Below are 18,134 nucleotides of genomic sequence, written 5' to 3'. Positions count from 1 at the left end.
AAATTACAACTTAAAAATGAAGCAACTAAACCAGTATTGTATGATAGCCGAGTCGAGGAGGCCTCTTCCCGCAAGACGAGATACGCCCCGGTAGTGCTCTCGGTTTGGCGTGTCGTCCCCAAAGGTAAAACGGCTACGTCTCTTTTGATGCAGCACCGCAATCAGCAGAGCTCCGGCGAACGGGATGGAGGAGAGGGCAGGGCTTTCGACAGAAAAACAATGCAGAGAGGGAGAGAGCTTATGATGCTGAGAATGCTTATGAATAATGTTATACTAATGCAGTGGAATGGCTAGCCTATTTATAGGCCAAGCCACCATGCAGGGTCAACCAAGCCATGAAGGCTCATCATGGCAGATTCGTAACCGCCGGCGGTTACGAGCGTGTGGCAGGAGTGTGCCTTTCGCGTGTGGAGCGTGTGGATTTCTTATGTGGCAGCTGTGACTGTGCCTCGCTTGACGACGTGTCAAGCCACTTGGACTGCTGACTCGGCGGTGGTCTAAAAAGATTAGTTTGGGCCAAGCACCAAGCCCAAAGACCACCAAAAGACCAATTGCCAAGATCCAAGTCCAAGTCCATGTCCAAGTCCAAGATCAAGATCGAGCTCGAGATCGAGATCGATATCGGGATCGGGCCCGGGCCCGGGGCCGAGGCCTTCGGCCCGCGAACGCGAGCGCGAGCACGAGCACGTGCACGGGCATAGGCACGGACACGGGCGGGCGGGCGGCGGAGGCAGCGCGCGCGTGTGCGCGCGTGTGGGCTCTTTCACCCATCTTGGTCCACTATAATTATTAAGTAACATAAAGGCACTTAATTTAAGCACATTAAAAGATGTGTTAATCCTCCAATATGGGATAATTAACACTAGTTAATTATTCTCTAAGCTCCAACTCCAAGCTTTAATTAAAAGCTAATTATGCCCAACTTTAATCCACTATTTCTCACTCACCGGAAATCGGATTTGAGAAAGTGAATATACTACATTTATCTACGTAAAATGTAGATCGACGCTATGTCATTTAATTTCACAAAATTAAATATTTCGTCACATTTATTATTTGGTCAAAATCCATTGACCGGGCATATTTAATCCATGATTTTTACAACTTGATCCCAGTGCTTGCGGAGTTGCTCACGCTTGCGCTTGTACGCGGTCGGCGGCTTGACCGAATTGTAGAGGTCCGCGATGCGTTCCCAGTACGCGATCTGTCGCTGGTTGTTCGCGAATATCGGATCTTCCGATATATCTACCCAACACCGGGCCAAAGTGAGAGTTTCATCGTCGTTGTAGTTCGTACGGCCGGGGGCGTACTCATCGCAATCACCGGGAGGCGGCAACTTCTGCTCCCGCTGCCGGTTCCGCTTCTTTCTGGCTGGGGCGGAAGCGGTCGCGGCGGGGTCGGGATCGGTCGCTGCGGTTGGGCGGTGCGGAGACGGCTCCATGTCAGACAACCCACACGATTCCGTACTGAAATCGGGATCGTAATGGGTGTTGGTGTCGAACGAATAATAATCGCCGGGTTCTGTACCCGGCCAATGCGCCCCTGCGCTAAACGTAGGACTATTGGGGCTTGAATCCATTTCGTAGTAATTATGTAAATGTAAGTTTCGAAAATGAAATCGAGTGAAATGAAATGTTACACATGAACGGTATTTATAAAAAAATAAAACCGCGTGCCATCGTCCGCGGTTGATCGTCCGCGACCTCCACAATGGGGCGGACGATGTCGTCCGCGACAGCTGCAATGGGGCGGACGATGGCGCGGACGATGGTCATCGTCCGCGCTATCCTCCGTGACCGAAGTATAGGGCGCGACTATCGTCCGCGCCCTATGGCGCGCACCTGCAATGGGTGCGGACGATGGATGGCGCGGACGATGCGCGCCATCGGGCGTGCCATCGTCCGCCCATTGCGGATGCCCTTAGTAGTTATATTAATATTTTTAAATCAAGATTTGCTATACAATGTGTTCGAAATTTAGGTTGTTGGGAGTACTACTATTGTTCAGTGTAAAGCACATATGGGTAGAGACCCAATTTATGAATAAAGAAAGGGGTCTAATTCCAAAAAATTCACTATAAATAAATTTCTATTTTTCCTATAATTACCTATTAATTTTTTGCCGCTTTTTTTTATTGTAGAGAATTGCTAACTAGTAGTACTTTTGATTGGGAGGAGGTGTCTGAATTTATTGTCCATTATAAGTCATTCTCTAGGTTTGAATATTGATAAAATCATATTGAATCCAATTCAAATAAGGATAATGCTACGCGGCCATAATATGGCTGGCCATAAAATGACATTTTAGTAAATTTAGATAGTATGACTATTAATGTTTCAAATAAGTCATTTATTGCTCAAATAATTTTACATTATTACCCTTCTATTTAATTCTAGTTTTTTTATTTCATTTCTCTAATCCAACTTTTACACTTTTATACGTATTTCTTTTATTAGATTCATTCATTTTTTAATTTTCTGTTTTCAATTATTTATTTTTACACTATTTTTTAATTTAAGATTAAGCTTTTGTCCTTTTAAAAATGTTTTCCTATTATACCAAGTTGGAATCAATATTAACTAAGCTATGACACGGTTAGATTGTGTACAATATTTTATTATGTTATATTGTAAAAACGATTAATTATACTAAAAATATAGTGTATTATAATATAATTATAATAGCAATTAATATTATTATTGTTAATATAGATTAGAATATGTTAGAATTTTTTCAGTTTAAATGAAATTGATAAAATATTTACCTACCACACCATTCTTTATTCAAAATAATGTAAAACGCATAATATCAACATGGAAATTTTTTTTAAGAAACTTTTTACCGTATTTTGAATTACTACTTTGTTCTTGGGCATACATGGATGAGGGTACTAGTTACTTTGCCTATAGTGCATATTTTTTTTATCATGAAGTTGTTGTAATTGTATAGTTTTCCATAAATTGCAATTGCAGTCAGCCCTCTTAATCTTCAATTGGTGGCAACTGAATATTATACTAGATTCAATTGATAAAAAAGTTCAGTAATTTAATTTAAATAGAAGTGATTATGCAGAATTTTACTTCTATTTAAAATAAAGTAATTAAGAAATTTAAATAAAAACATTAAATGGAATGAAATATAAAGTTTAGTACTCCTTAAGAAATAAATTGATTTAGGAACTAATTTGATACATGCTCTGTAGTTTAGTGGTCGTTTATAATATTAACCCATGATTATTAATATAAATAAGTATATTGATCAAATCTCAATTTTACTTATTTTTAAATATACAAACATTTAGAGTATTTTAAGTAAATATGAAAAATAAAAGTATTACCACGTTGGTATTATAAATATAAGAAAGAATTAAATTAATTATCATGTAACCTTAATAAATATTGAATGATCCAATTGAATAAATTCTAGTCTCTTCATATTTATATTTTATAACTAAGGGTACAATTGTACAAATAAAATTGATACTTTTTAGAAGCATTGATTTCAACAAAATAACATTAAACACACTATCTTTTATTAATTTTTTATTTTTATGGCTGGCCATAATGTGGTCATTTAGCACTACTCTTCAAATAATGTATATACAGTTAAATAAGTTTGGTTTTTAGTGCTGAAACTTTAATGAGAGTAGAGTTTTGATGATGTCTTGAAATTATTGAATCTCCTAAGTGCTCATTACTAACTCTTTATTTGATGACTTTGGGAACATGGGCTACTTATTAATTTTAAGAATCCTTTACCTTTTGTATTTCACTTTGTTGCACTCCCCCGGCCCCTTTTTTGTGACTTTCATAAAAGTTGATCAAGACTTTACCACAATTTTTGCAAAAAGGGCCCCAACAACATCATTATTACCACATCATGTAAATTAATTGATGTGAATTTCCGAGATAAAATTTTAAAGAAAGAAAGTAAATTGGTGAATTTCCATCATATAGGCTAGTTCATAACACTCCAGCAGCTCAAAAATTGGTGCAATGATTGTATATAGTAAAGTAGTAGAGAGATAATAAAATAGAAATAAAAGTGTTTTTTATTTTTAGTAATATGTCATCTTGTTTGGAAGAAAACAAAGAGGAAAGTGAGTTATCTTCGGTGAGACAGAGGGAATATATATTAACCCAAATATTTTATATGTATATGTTGTTTGTATATGTTTAAACCTAGTGTGTCGCTGACAACATCATCGCTAACACTTAATGTTGTTTCGGCAAACCTTAATCTTAAAATAAATCAAAAAATAAAAGTTTTTATATAGTAGTATATAAATTTCTCACATATATGTTATAGTTACCTAAATACGTGTGGAAATCCTATAATCATGGAGATATTCAAACTTTATTCTTGAAAACGCAAAATTGGTTTACCATGAAAAGGATGGTGGTGGGGTCTCTAATACTCCAAAATCAATGTCATTTTCTATATTAGCTAATTATAATTGAAATTAGCGTGTGGGGGTGTCGGTGGGACATATGAATGGACATGAAATTCCAAGTTGATAAACTATAATAGAGATGTTATGCTATATTTAGTGCACATCCCATCATATTGATAATTGATATAACCACAAGCTTTTAATTATATAGCCCACCAATAATGTGTATCAATTAATTGGCAAGAGTCTTATATTAAAGGCTCTTGCTATACTTCATCTGTTTTTCTTCACATTGTAATTTAAAACATAAAATCATGTTTTCCAGGTGAATCTTTAATTTATTATTTAAATTTCATTTTTTATGTAGCTTTTTTTTTCTTCCTATTATAGCACTAACAAGGTTAATATTTGTATAATTGTATATATAGATTTTATTGTATAATATGACTCACCACATGCAGTCCTATAAATTAGTACTACTTTGCCAAATACTTGTATAAAATAAATGAATAATCTATATATTTAAATGTAAAACAGTAATTTGATGATAATAAGTACCAATTGCGATGCCAAATAAATTCCGGTGGACTTTGGAAATGTTAATGTCATGCCTTGATTGTCTTAGTCAAATTGTTATTTATAATTGAATGATTATAACATACTATCATATGAGGCTAAAAAACTTTGTTTTTAAGTGTCACAGTTGATCCAACGTTGTGAGTGTCTAATTTCTTGGGCAATCCTCCAAGATAATGTTCTTATCTATTAGTATTAATTATTTTATATAAAAAATCAACTGCTTCTAATTTCGTCGTTTCAATGGTGATTAAACTATTGTATTGAGTTACATCATATCAAAGATATCAAAGTATAGTCTGTACAATGCTAGTAATTTAATTATATTTGGCATTGAATGTTTTTATTGGCCAATCTCTCTAAATTCAATGAATGCAAAAAAATTATCGTTTAAGGACACAAAGACGCAAATCACTAGCCTTTGAATTTTTTTTTAAAATAGGCATAATTGAGGAAACAGAAGAAAGCATCCTTAAATTGATGCAAATTATATTAATCTTTTATTTTTTTAGAACGTTTCTATTTGTGTATCTTAATTTTAGTTGAAACACCAATAATAAGAACACTTTATGAAGCATTGGTAGTATAATTAGACACACAAATTAGCATTCTTAATAGCATTAAAAATATCCTTAGCTATTCTTTTTGTTGCAGTGATTAAATATTTAAATTACTCGGAATCCAGACATCACAATTCACAAGCAAAGCCTATTAAGAGAACATAATATATTAGAGGAATAACACAAAGACTAACTTAAGATAAAAATCAACTAACAAACAATAGTATCATAAATGTCTATTTTTAAGAAATTATATTGCCAATATTCAAACAACTATACAACAAACTACACAGTCTAAAAGCTAAAGCAGCCGATGAAGCTTTTAATATAAGGAAAAACCATAATAACAAACAATATCTAATTTATAGCCCAAACCAAGTCGATTGCGCCAGTGTTGATCAGCAATTCATTAGGACAAACACATAATTAAAATATACTTGTAAAACTTAAAACTTTTCACTCATATTTAAATAACATAGTAGTACTAAAGTTTCTGATTAATGAAACATTACACGACGTGGCACCACAATTCTTTTATTCTTTTAAATTAGATAGCTAGAGCTAGAGGCCACTTTATCTCCTAAATGATTGAGTATAAAAAGCTACAACAATTTATAGGGTTCATCTTTTTTACTGTATGGTGCATGATTGCAATTAAAGACATAAATATACGTTTATATCCATGCACCGAATTTTGAAGTGTTTGCGACACGACATAAGAAATAAATAAATAAATAAATAAATGACAATAAATACTACCATGATTAAAAATAAGCAAGGACAGTGGTAGATAACGACAGAAAGTTGTTTGATAAAGAGCATAAGAAATGATGACACTATTTTTTGCTTTTTCATATTCGAGTACAATGCCCATTAAAATTTAGTAGATATGTACCCATACTTAATTATGTGACGTATGTATTTGAGTAAATATGTGAATGTGACATCTCGTATTTTTGAACATATCTGTTTTCTAATTGTATTATAATTACAATTTTATAGATTTGAATTTAAAGACAATATTTAATTTTATTCTATTTCAAATCTTTTATCTAATAAAATTAAATAATTGATGCAATAAAACGTCAATTTCAATTTTAAAATTTTCAAATATTTATTTTGAGTATAGAATTCAAGCCGTTGAATTTAGAGGGTATGATGTTATAATCTAATCAAATCCAAGAAAAATTTAATGCCAAACAAAAGTTTTGAAATTTTTGGCAGCCATTTTCAAATCCAAATCCTTAATTTCATGATACCAAACACATTTTAAAAGTAATTGAATAATTCACTGAGTTTTAAAACATACTAATATAAATAGGACATTTTAGTGACTTTTAAGAATTTAGAGCTTCAAAGATGAAGAAATCAGGGCCTATGTGACATAAATCTTGATGATAGTTAGGTCTTCTTTAGAAAAAAATAGTTTTGATTATGATTACATGAATAAGAAAAGATAATTTTGTGGTCATGGATTAGTGGAGCCATCTTATTTTCCCCAACTCACGAACTTGTTCATTTCTATTCATCAACATTCCCATTAGATTTTAAAAAAAAAACTTAGACAGCTTGTATTTATAGGATATAGTTCTTGTCGAAATATACAATAAAATACATATTTATTGTTAGAAGGCCTATTTGCCTTATCTCAAGATGAGAGAGAGACATGAATGAGCAATGATTCAATTAGAAAAAGCATTGAATGCAAAGTGCCAAAACACCTATTTTTAATAGCATCAAAGGCTTAATGTAATTAGCTTATCCAAACATTAGCTGAATTAAACAAGGCCAGCCATTGATTTGAATTTTGAAGAAACAGAGCTCTCTAGTGTCATGCGTGGCGCGATGCGAACGGATGCCAAATAGTAGTCAAATGACTATAAAACGCAACATAGTTAGTAAAACGCCTCTTCACTATCTAATAAGTCGACTAATTCAAGTTTTTACAGGGATAAATGAGGAATCATTATTAACTTTAATATTTAAAACGTCATTTTTGATGCATTAAGCTGCCACATCAACTTTAAATTTGCCATGACAAATTTTAGCTTGGTCGAAATCTAAAACGTTGAAATTAGCCTATAATTTGTGTGTTTAACTGCTGTTTGCCCATATATAAATAAATAAATATGACTAACTCAGTAGAAAAAGACATGAGGAAAAAGCCAAAAATAGGGAGGAATAAAATATGGTGTGTGGAAGATATCATAGAGCACATCAACATTGATAGTTGCTTATAAAACATTTACTGATACATAAATATGATGTTGATATCTAAATAAAATGAAGTTCTAAATTTGAACCAGTCAAGAGTAAAGTTTACTACATCGTATTAGTTTTAAATCATAAAAAATGAGGCAAAATAGCCCTAATACAGGAAAATTTGCAATTAGAGGATGAAAAATGCATTTTCTTGAAAAAAAAAACACAGTTGAGAAGCTAAGAGTTCATGTGAATACTGAATTATTTGATTCTTCTAATTTCAACTTATACCTAAATTCCAATTTTTTGCCACATCTATAAATAGATCGTGATGAATAAGTTGCTTTCACTACTAACAAAATTACCTTGCTGAATAAGGCAATGTTTATAGAATATTCAAAACTTGAATTTCAGTACAGATTTGTCAAAGTTGTGGAAGCGCTTGGCTGGGCCGAAGTCAATTAGGCCTAGTGGTAAATGGACAGTTCGAGCCCAAATCCGGCACATTATATGATTGGGCTTATTTTCTCCAGCCCAAAATTAATATATCATCATTTTTTTTCATTAAGTTCGTATTTAACCATTTTCACACAAGATGAAAAAAATGCAGCTAATAAAATTCAAATTGCGACCAGGTGATAATCTTTGTTTTATTTGAGGTAATTATGAATGAATATGATGACCTTGAATCATTCATGTGATTTGCTATTTTGAGTTGAAGAAAAGATCACAAAAATAGATTTTCTAGTGACATAGATGTAGTACTAATAACTCTGACACAAGATTAAATCCAAGTACTTTTACAATTATTTCTCATCTGCCCTCCAAATATTATAAATATCCAAAAGCACCTCCACTAATTTAGAAAAGAATATTTTAAATAAAAAATTCCAAAAAAGCAAAATCACCAAAACCCAAATTCGTTCACGACATCTGAGTATTTTCTTAGCTATCTGAATTGTAAGTTCGCATCCGATCTGAATTTATTGAATCTCTTTTGTATTGAAAAAATTAAGTGGATCGATGGGGGCGCTGATGTCGAAGATGTGGTTCATGATGTTTCCGGCGAAGGAGTACAAGATCGTGGTGGTGGGGCTGGACAACGCCGGCAAAACGACGACGCTTTACAAGCTTCATTTGGGGGAGGTGGTCACCACGCATCCAACTGTCGGCAGCAACGTTGAAGAGGTCGTCTACAAAAATATTCGATTTGAGGTGCGTGTTTCTTGAATTTGAAGCTCTAATTTTATTTTATTTATCGTCGATCAGAAGCGATTGGGTTTGAATTGCAAGTTGGATTTTTTTGGTGGTGGTTGATGTCAGTTACTGTTGATGACATGTTCGATTCTTTTAATTTTGGCTCTATGATGATTTTGGGGGTAAGTGTTCACATATTCAGTCTGTATTTCTTGGCTTGACTAGTTATATATGGTGCATCAGGAATGTTGTTGTTTCTTTGAAAGAATTACTCCACTTGATATGTTTCTTGTAAGAATTACTTGATATGGGAGTTATTGGCTGCTTTTTTCGCCCATTTCTTTACATTTTGGGCTGTCTTTGGTTATGTTTCTCTTTAGTAGTGTTTGTTTGGGATGTCTATTACGACAAATTGAATCAACATATTACTATAGGATCAATTTATACCACGACATATGAACGCTCTACTTTTCTTTTGCACTCAAGCCTGAAGGTAATGTGGATCAGATATGTGCGATTGACATATTGAGTTCTGTACTTGCGATGAAAGTCTCATGCACGGTTTTGAATGAGAGAAAGAAGTGAGGAATCCTCTTTTCGACTCTGACTCTCCCACTGCCTTTACTTAGCTAGGAATTAAAAGCAGGATGCATGATGATGGTCAAAACTTCATTCTTTTTGTTCCTCACAATTGTGTGGAGTTGCCTGTTTTTGTTGAAACTAGTTGCATTAGATTAGATTCGCTATTTTCCTAGAGCTGTCTGATTTTTTCAAGAGAGCTGAGAGGTTAGCGCATAGATTTCCATGTATGCATGCGAATTCTGGAATCCTTCTGCTTGTCTGTTTGATTCATCATTCTGTTTCAAGAACTACTGGATATACCATATGCTGTATATCAGATATGATGTAGTGTGTATGTATGAACAGAGACAAATCCTCACTAACTAGGCTACAACCGTGACATTTTGAGTCTGAACTTGAGCTTTTAGGGCTGAGAAAGACTCCCTGGTAGTATTGAATTGCTTAACGTATCGAATTGTTATATCTATAAAGATGGCTCCCATACTTATGTTCTTCGCATATGCCTGAGTAGAACTTTTCAACAATCTATTACTCCTATAAAGCATTGCACGTATGAATATGGTCGAAATGCTTGTATCTGCTTCTGTATTGCTTATCACTGTAAAAAGTAGTCAGGCAGTGTCTTCATTATTGTTTTATTCACTGAGTGATGTCATTTTAACCTCCCACCATTCATGATCAGGTGTGGGATCTTGGTGGACAAGATAGGCTGAGGACATCATGGGCAACTTATTATCGCGGGACACATGCTGTTATAGTAGTGATAGACAGCACGGATAGAGCCAGGATCTCCATAATGAAAGACGAGCTATTCAGTCTGCTTCCAAACGAGGATCTCCAGAGCGCAGTAGTGCTCGTGTATGCAAACAAACAGGATCTGAAGGACGCAATGACCCCTGCTGAGATAACCGACGCACTATCCCTTCACAGTATTAAGAAGCACGACTGGCACATCCAGGCTTGCTCTGCACTAACCGGTGACGGCCTATATGATGGTTTGGGGTGGATCGCACAAAGAGTCGCTGGAAAAGCAACGAGCTAGAAGCACTCGACAGAGATGTTTCGTTATCATTGAATGGTAAATCATGTGATGTACCTTCTAATTCACTGCAACAGAATACACGCACATTGCTCTTTGTTAAAGGCAGGCAGTTGTTGGCATGTTGTTTACTCTATTTCTTGATTTCTGGCCTATAGTTGCTGTCTTGAAAATGTCATACCAAATTTTTACTCTTTCCAAGAAGCCGAGACCACCTCCATTTTCTCTAGCTGCTCCTGTTCCTCGTGTATACACAAAAATTAATAAAAAAATACTCCCGTCCGCCAATAGGAGACTTGCTTTTAACTTGGTTTAGGTTTAATGAAATGTAATAGAAATGGATGGAAAAATTAGTAAAATGCAGTATCTATTTTTATATTAGTGCTTATAATAAAATGTGAGTGAGATAAAGTTGGTGGTTAGTGACGTTCATTACCAGAAAAAATTAGTGAAATAGAAATTATTTATGGATGGATGAAAATGATAAATTGGAATGATTGATGGCTGATGGCTGATGGGGAGTGGAGTAACATTCTAATATGCTAATACCCTTTTATTAAATATACTAAACAATCTTAATTAATACTATCGTGATTTTTAGAGATTCTAATATACTCCGTATATTAATCTGAGAAAGTACAAGATACATATTTTGCATGATATCCACGTGTCCCACGACTGCCACGTCTACATAAATTAATCATCCAATATTAATATACTTCTTTGAAATTCTTCACCCATTGAGCCAAAATGTCGATCTCATCCATTTCCTTGAAGAAATTCCTTTGTAAAATTGTTTCAGCTCCGGTACGGCCACAATCTATCGGAGGAGCATGGATCGCGGCGGCGGCGCCACGGCGGAATACTTTTGTTTCGGATTTCGACACGATTCCAAAAAGGCCCCCTGGGCCGCCACTTGGGCCCAAGCCCGGCCCAGAATTCCCATGCCCACCAAGCCCGTCTCCACCTCTGCCAGACGGCCCACGGCCGCCTATGCCTTCACCGCCACCGCACGGGCCGGATGTGATACCTCCGCCGCCGCCCCAGCGTGGCCCAACTCCGCCGGATATTCCACCAAACTACATGCGCTGCAGTGTAAATTATTTTATTTATTAGTAAATTACTACTCAATACTGTTTTATTTCTGTATTATAATTGTAACGACTTGTGAGTATGCTTTCGCTTAGTTTTTCATTCTAAGTTCTAACTATAATCCTCCGCCTATTTTGACATAAAATAGGAGTATTTACAATAAAGTTCAAATTAATAATATACACGTGATATTAAACTGGACATAGAACTCTAGAAAATAAGGTCGGCAAGATAAGATATTAGTGCATAAATAAAATATGAGTATAATATATGGATTGGTGGCCAATATTTGCATGGACTTTTCATACCATGACTTAGAAAGCGGCAAAATTTGCATTGCTTATTGAAAATACTTTTAATTTGAAATTATCGTCTTTTATAATTTATCCTTGTCTGTTAATTAGTGGGTTTGGTGATAATTAGTGGATGATTTAGTAGTACTATTCGACCATGTAATCTTTGTCTAGTAAGCCAACTAATCCACATCAATTGAAGAGTCATTGATATTGCTAAGGCAGGCAAGAAGTGTGATCATTTTCAAACACGTCGTGATCAAAATTCCAGTCGTTGCCGAAAGTTTTATGCTGTAAAGTTGCATTGAAATTTGGTCACCAATTTCCATCCATTTTCTAGACTCCGTCGTAATAAAACGCATTTCAGTTGGTTTTCATTCGAGTCATTACGGGAATAAGTAAATTCTTTTGTACGGGTATTAATTTTTTTTAAGAAATCCTAAACAGAGCATTTGAACATGAGGTGATGCCACCCACATAAAGCTTCGGTATTTAAATATAATAAATCCAATATGTTGAAAGTTTAGATGGGCCTTGTAAATTTAATAGCTACTTTAGTAGGTCTTGTCTTAATTGGTCAATATTTTAATGTAAAGGCGTCAAATAGTATATATGTTTATTCCAAAAATTAAATAAGTATCTGAGATCATTATTAGGTACAATTCTCGGTCAATACCTTACCGACATCCATGTATGTACTATATAAGCAATGATTTGATGTTAACATTTATACATTTTATATTGGCAACAATTGACAAAATCTTTAAATGTTCAATGTTAAAAGTTGATTGAAAATAGTGAATACGGAGTAACATCGTTTTTCCGGTAATTTTATACTAGTAAATTCTACTCCGTATGATAATTTAAAACTACGAGTATTCAATTTATATAATGTTTTTTCTTTCGATTAAAAAATGCTAGGAAACCGGATCATAAAATATACTCCATATGCTAGTGTCAATTATTTTTTTTATACTATAAGAAAGTTGATAATGCACTGCACCACTATATGTCGATGGCGCCTACACAAGATTGCTATGGCGCGACGCCAACTACTTAATGAATTACTCCCAATCCTTATATAATTATAATTTATTAGAAATTTGCCATAAAAAGTTGCTTCAAATTTAGTCTGTCTCTTGATTTTAAAAATCAACTAGTAATTTCATGGATTTATTCTTATTTAATAAACCTATTGTAAAAAATTATAATTAACAACATATTGTTCATATTTTTCAACTGAACGATGTCATTTTTTATGAAATACAATATGCATTTAGTAGGGGGGTTATTTGCCCCCTCACCCTTTTTTTGAGATGGGTAAATGAACTAAAATTTTAAAGGCAGCGCCACGGAAGACTCGAACCTAGGATCTTTGGCTTCGGACATTAACCTCTTTACATCTTGACAACTCAAAAGACTATATTAGACCCCTCACCTTTCTTTACAAATCCTATTATATACTCCTATATTTATATATTTCAACTACATAAATTTTTCTATAAGCGAAATCGTGGCTACGCTCCTACTCATAATTTTCTCTATAAGCGAAATTGGGGCTACGCTCCTACTCATCGGTAGTAATGTCTAATTATGATTTTTTCTGTCCATATCATATACAATATCTCTAATAAAATTCATTATATGAGGAGTGATAGAGAATAAATCCAAACTTCAAAATTTTCGACTAAATTGTAAAATTAACTTTTTCGGGTAATTTATTCTATAATTATTAATTGCACTTTGAATAAAAAAAAATGATAATGCCGGTGGATGTAAAGTAAGTTTGGATAAGTGAAGATATGGAGTAACTGAAGGTGTAGGAATAGCCATTTAGATTATTAGATTGTACCTCGTCTAGAGAGCCAGAAACGCGTTTACAGCGAAGCACATTTATGTGGTTTAATATGGAGTAGCAAATTAATAGCATTATTTGTTTACGTGGATCCAAATCCTCATGAAAAATATTAATACCCCTAATAATTATTTAACTTTCTCATTAATGGGCTCTTAGCCCAAGTCTACTTTGCCTGGTTGGCATCCAAATATTATCAAATTTTACCTTTTTTACTATTACTACTACACCTATTTTGGCGATACTATAATAAACTCATAAATAAAATAAACCCTAAAAGTAGTGGTACTATCATACAATCATTAACGCCGTTTTAGACCCTCTCCAACCATTTACACTAAACATAAACTCATTTTTAAAATATATCATACTAAAAAATAGTTTTACTCAAATCATTTACACCAAATTCAAAATTTACATTATTTTTTGAGTTTTTGTCTCACAAAATTTTTTTATATAACAACATATTTGGTGTTGTTTCACCAAAAAAACTAAAAATGTGTTTGAGTTTAGTGTATGATTCGAGAAGATTTCCACATTAAAACTCATTTTAGAGTATGGTTGGTAATGCTATGAAATAGGAGTTAATCTAAAAATTGATATTTACTCCTATATTATGATTATCATAAAGACTTACATACCAGTATATAGAACGCATTTTCTTGAGGGATGCATTAGTAAGCATGAAAATCAATATATAATTTCTAATTCAAATAATTCAAAACAAGATCATGAACAAATTGACACGTTAGATCCGTGCACGTATCTTATCGCTAATCCTAAAATCTTGCAAATAACTCTTAATTAAATAAGATTAATTTGATACATAGAATTCAGAACTCTCACGTGCATAAGAAATATAGTCTTTGTACATAATTTAGCAATGGCGCCCGTCCGGGTGGAATTCCGACCGGCGTGTCGGAAGTCCGCGCGGGACGTCCACCATTGTGCAAGGGAGGCACGGATACGGACATTCGCTGCGGACACCGGAGTTCCGCGGCGTTTCCGCGGATATCCGTCGTGACGTCCGTGCGGAAGTCTGCCATTGCGTTGACTCCAACTGACGTCCGCGCGGACGTCCCGATTATTGCATTAATTTCTTTTTTTAATAATTCTATAAATACGTACAGTAGCAGTGTTGGTTTCCACGAACTTCCCTCGCCGAGGCAAAGTTCCCGACGCCCACATCGTCGGGCCGCCCGCCGTCGCCCGGTTGGGCAAAAGTCCGTGGCGCGGATGGCGAGGGGAAGCGCCAGCGGAACCGGCGAGGCCCAATCGGCAGCACCCACCCAAAACGATCCCGAGAACCCCTCATTCGCCCGCATCGCGGCACATGAAACCTTGTTACGTGCAATGGTTGAATGACGTCAATCGACCGACCGCCATTACAAGCGGTCGCTTAAGGATATCATCAACAGTATGCAGCGCGATTTGGGGTTCGGAGACATGTCGAAGAGTGACGACAAGGGGGGTGGCGGTGGCGGGGGACGACGAGGGGACTGGCGGCGGGGAATCTGAGGAGCGAGAAGGCGGGTTTTTTTTTAACAATGTAATTTTTTAAATAATTATATATTTTTTTAATTAAGTATATTTTTTTAATAAAGTGGTTTCACATTCCGTAAATTGTTTAATTCCGTAAATTGTTTAATTTGTGAATTTTTATTGTGGGAAGTCCGTCGGGATATCCTTGGGGATGTCCGCCACTGTGCAGTGAGATGTCTGTATGACGTTGCATCCGCAGTGGGATGTCCGTATGACGTGTGGCAGGAAATGTTTTTTGGGATGTACGCAGAGATATCCACCGGGACATCCGCACCATGCTAATGCTCAAGTATATTAGTATAATACTCCCTCCGTCCCGGACTACTTGCACTTATTTTCTTTCTGGGCGTCCCAAGTTATTTGCACTATTTCCGTTTTTAGTAAAAATTATCACCTACAGACGCAATTGTTGACTTTGCTATACACCTGATGAAGCGGCGAATTTTTCGATGGTGATTAATGCACGTAAAAATAAATTACGACACAGAGGTTTTACGTGGTTCGATTTACTGAGGTTAAATCTACGTCCACGGGGAGAAATGGGGGCAGGTTTGTATTGCTTGATCTGCGAATTACAGCTTACAACACTGGCCTGCTTTATGATATTCTCTCTAGAGAGCTTTTTAGAGTTTAAAAAGAAGAAGCAGAAGACCTTATCTATCTGACCTAGGTTCTATTTATACAGTGAACTAAGATCGTGGCATGCAGCATTATTAGGTAGTGGATGTCGTGGAGATCGTGGCGACCTGCATGGGTCCACTATCCTGCATGAGTTAATGACTGCTTGACACCACTAAATAGATCGTCGGTGTAGTGGAGGTGGAAATCTTGCATGAGTCCACTATCTCCTAGTTCGGTCGAATACTGAGACCGAACTGCTGAATTATTGCCGAGCAGCTTTTGCCGATCTGAGAGTAGAGCTTGATGCCGACCTGAGAGCAGAGCTTGATGAGTTGGCTTTCACCGAGCTGTAGGCCTGGGGCCGAACTCTTTAGTCACGCCGGACTGATACTCTTTAGTCATGCCGAACTGATACTCTGTCTTGGGCTTTACTGCTGTTGGGCTTGTTTAGTACGTACTCCATCACTACCCCCCCCCGAAAAGCGAAGTGAATCACTTCGGCATTCTGGAAAAAAGTATGGGGTTAAGTTGATGTTTGTCCACGGTCTCATGAAGTGAACTCTTCTTTGACCGGACTTGGTTTGTGTCCTAATTTGGCGAGTTTTATCGCTCGGATCGGACTTTCCGTTGTCCTAATTTGGGGATCGGACTTCCCTTGTCCTAATTTGGGGATCGGACTTTCCCTTGTCCTAATTCGGCGAGTTTTTATCGCGTGGATCGGACTTTCCCTAGTCCTAATTCAGGCAAGTTTTATCGCGAGAATTGGACTTTTGTTGCAGTTCGTTTCAGACGAAGTGCTTGTTTAAGCTGAATTGTGGTCTTGTATCTCTTTAGAAGCTTTGACGCACAATCGTGGGCTTGTTGCAGCTCGTTTCAGACGAACTGCTTGTTTAAGCTGAATTGTGGTCTTGTATCCTCTTTAGAAGCTTTGACGCACAATCGTGGCTTGTTGCAGCTCGTTTCAGACGAACTGCTTGTTTAAGCTGAATTGTGGTCTTGTATCTTCTGTAGAAGCTTTGACTCACAATTGTTTAGCTTGTATATGTTCTAAGAAGGGGATCAGTCTCGAAGAACAAGATCCCTCAGTAACATTTGCTAAGAGACGACACGCAACAGAGACAGACAAAACACACAAACAAACGCACAGAGACAAATAAAGACCCAGTAACCAAATAAAGCACATTGAGCAAACAGGACTCAAGACTGACTGAACCGGACTGTCTCTTACAAATGGAACTTTTTGAGGTGGAAATGTGCCATGTTCGGGGTACCTGTTCTCCTGACATGTGAGCCAATTTGTAAGACCCTTTGCCGAGGACTTCTGATACCCGATACGGACCCTTCCCATGTGGGTTTCGAGCTTGCCCAGCTTTTCTGCTCGGCTTACTTCGTTGTTTCTCAGGACGAGATCTCCCACTTGAAATTGTAGCTTCTTCACCTTTGGTTGTAATAACCGGGCTACTTGCTCCTTGTACTTGGCTGCTTTTATGCATGCCAATTCTCTTCTTTTCTTCGGCAAGATCTATCTCGGCTCTCAGTCCGTCGTCATTCATTTCTGAGGAGAAATTTAGAGTTCGGGGACTGGGTACGCCGATCTCCACCGGAATTACGGCTTCAGTGCCGTACACCAGACTGTATGGAGTTTCACCATTGGAGGTTGTGGGTTGTAGTTCGGTAGGACCATAGGACTTGAGGGAGAATTTCTACCCATTGTCCTTTGGCTTGTTCTAACCGAGCTTTTAACCCTTTCACCAGGATACGATTTGTTACCTCCGTTGTCCGTTTGCTTGTGGATGAGAGACCGAAGTGAACCGCTGTTGAATATGCAGCTCTTGGCACCAATTCTTGAACGTCTTGTCGGTGAACTGAGTCCCGTTATCCGAGATGAGGATGTGGGGTATGCCAAATCGGCACACTATGTTCTTCCAGACGAAATCCAATGCCTTCGAGCTCGTTATCGTAGCTAATGGTTCAGCTTCCACCCACTTCGTAAAGTAGTCCACGGCAACGATTAGGAATTTCATTTGCCGAGGAGCTTGAGGAAGTGGTCCCACTATGTCTATGCCCCATTGCATGAAAGGCCAAGGGCTTTGCATAGTGGATAGATCGGTCTGCGGCATTCTTGGGATATTTGCATGGATTTGGCACTTCGGGCATGTCTTGACGAGCTGCACTGCTTCTT

General features: G+C 36.5%; 1 protein-coding gene across 1 annotated transcript; it reads left to right on the top strand.

Annotated features, from left to right (window-relative positions):
• The first annotated feature begins 8,599 nt into the window (after positions 1 to 8,599).
• LOC121802110 (ADP-ribosylation factor-like protein 5) lies at positions 8,600 to 10,750 on the top strand. The gene is made up of 2 exons (XM_042201685.1): positions 8,600 to 8,946; positions 10,193 to 10,750. Exons 1-2 carry the CDS (start codon positions 8,755 to 8,757, stop codon positions 10,550 to 10,552), a joined length of 552 nt encoding a protein of 183 aa, XP_042057619.1. The 5' UTR covers positions 8,600 to 8,754; the 3' UTR covers positions 10,553 to 10,750.
• The last annotated feature ends 7,384 nt before the right edge of the window (positions 10,751 to 18,134 follow it).

Source organism: Salvia splendens, chromosome 5 (genome assembly GCF_004379255.2).
Source record: "Salvia splendens isolate huo1 chromosome 5, SspV2, whole genome shotgun sequence".
Taxonomy (NCBI): domain Eukaryota; kingdom Viridiplantae; phylum Streptophyta; class Magnoliopsida; order Lamiales; family Lamiaceae; genus Salvia; species Salvia splendens.
This window is presented reverse-complemented; position numbering and strand designations above follow the sequence as displayed.

Bases quoted from the DNA above. Each gene is read 5' to 3' on its own strand.
- LOC121802110 (XM_042201685.1), top strand. From the start codon at position 8,755: ATGGGGGCGCTGATGTCGAAGATGTGGTTCATGATGTTTCCGGCGAAG. The intron at 8,947-10,192 runs GTGCGTGTTTCT...ATTCATGATCAG, and splicing joins ACAAAAATATTCGATTTGAG to GTGTGGGATCTTGGTGGACA.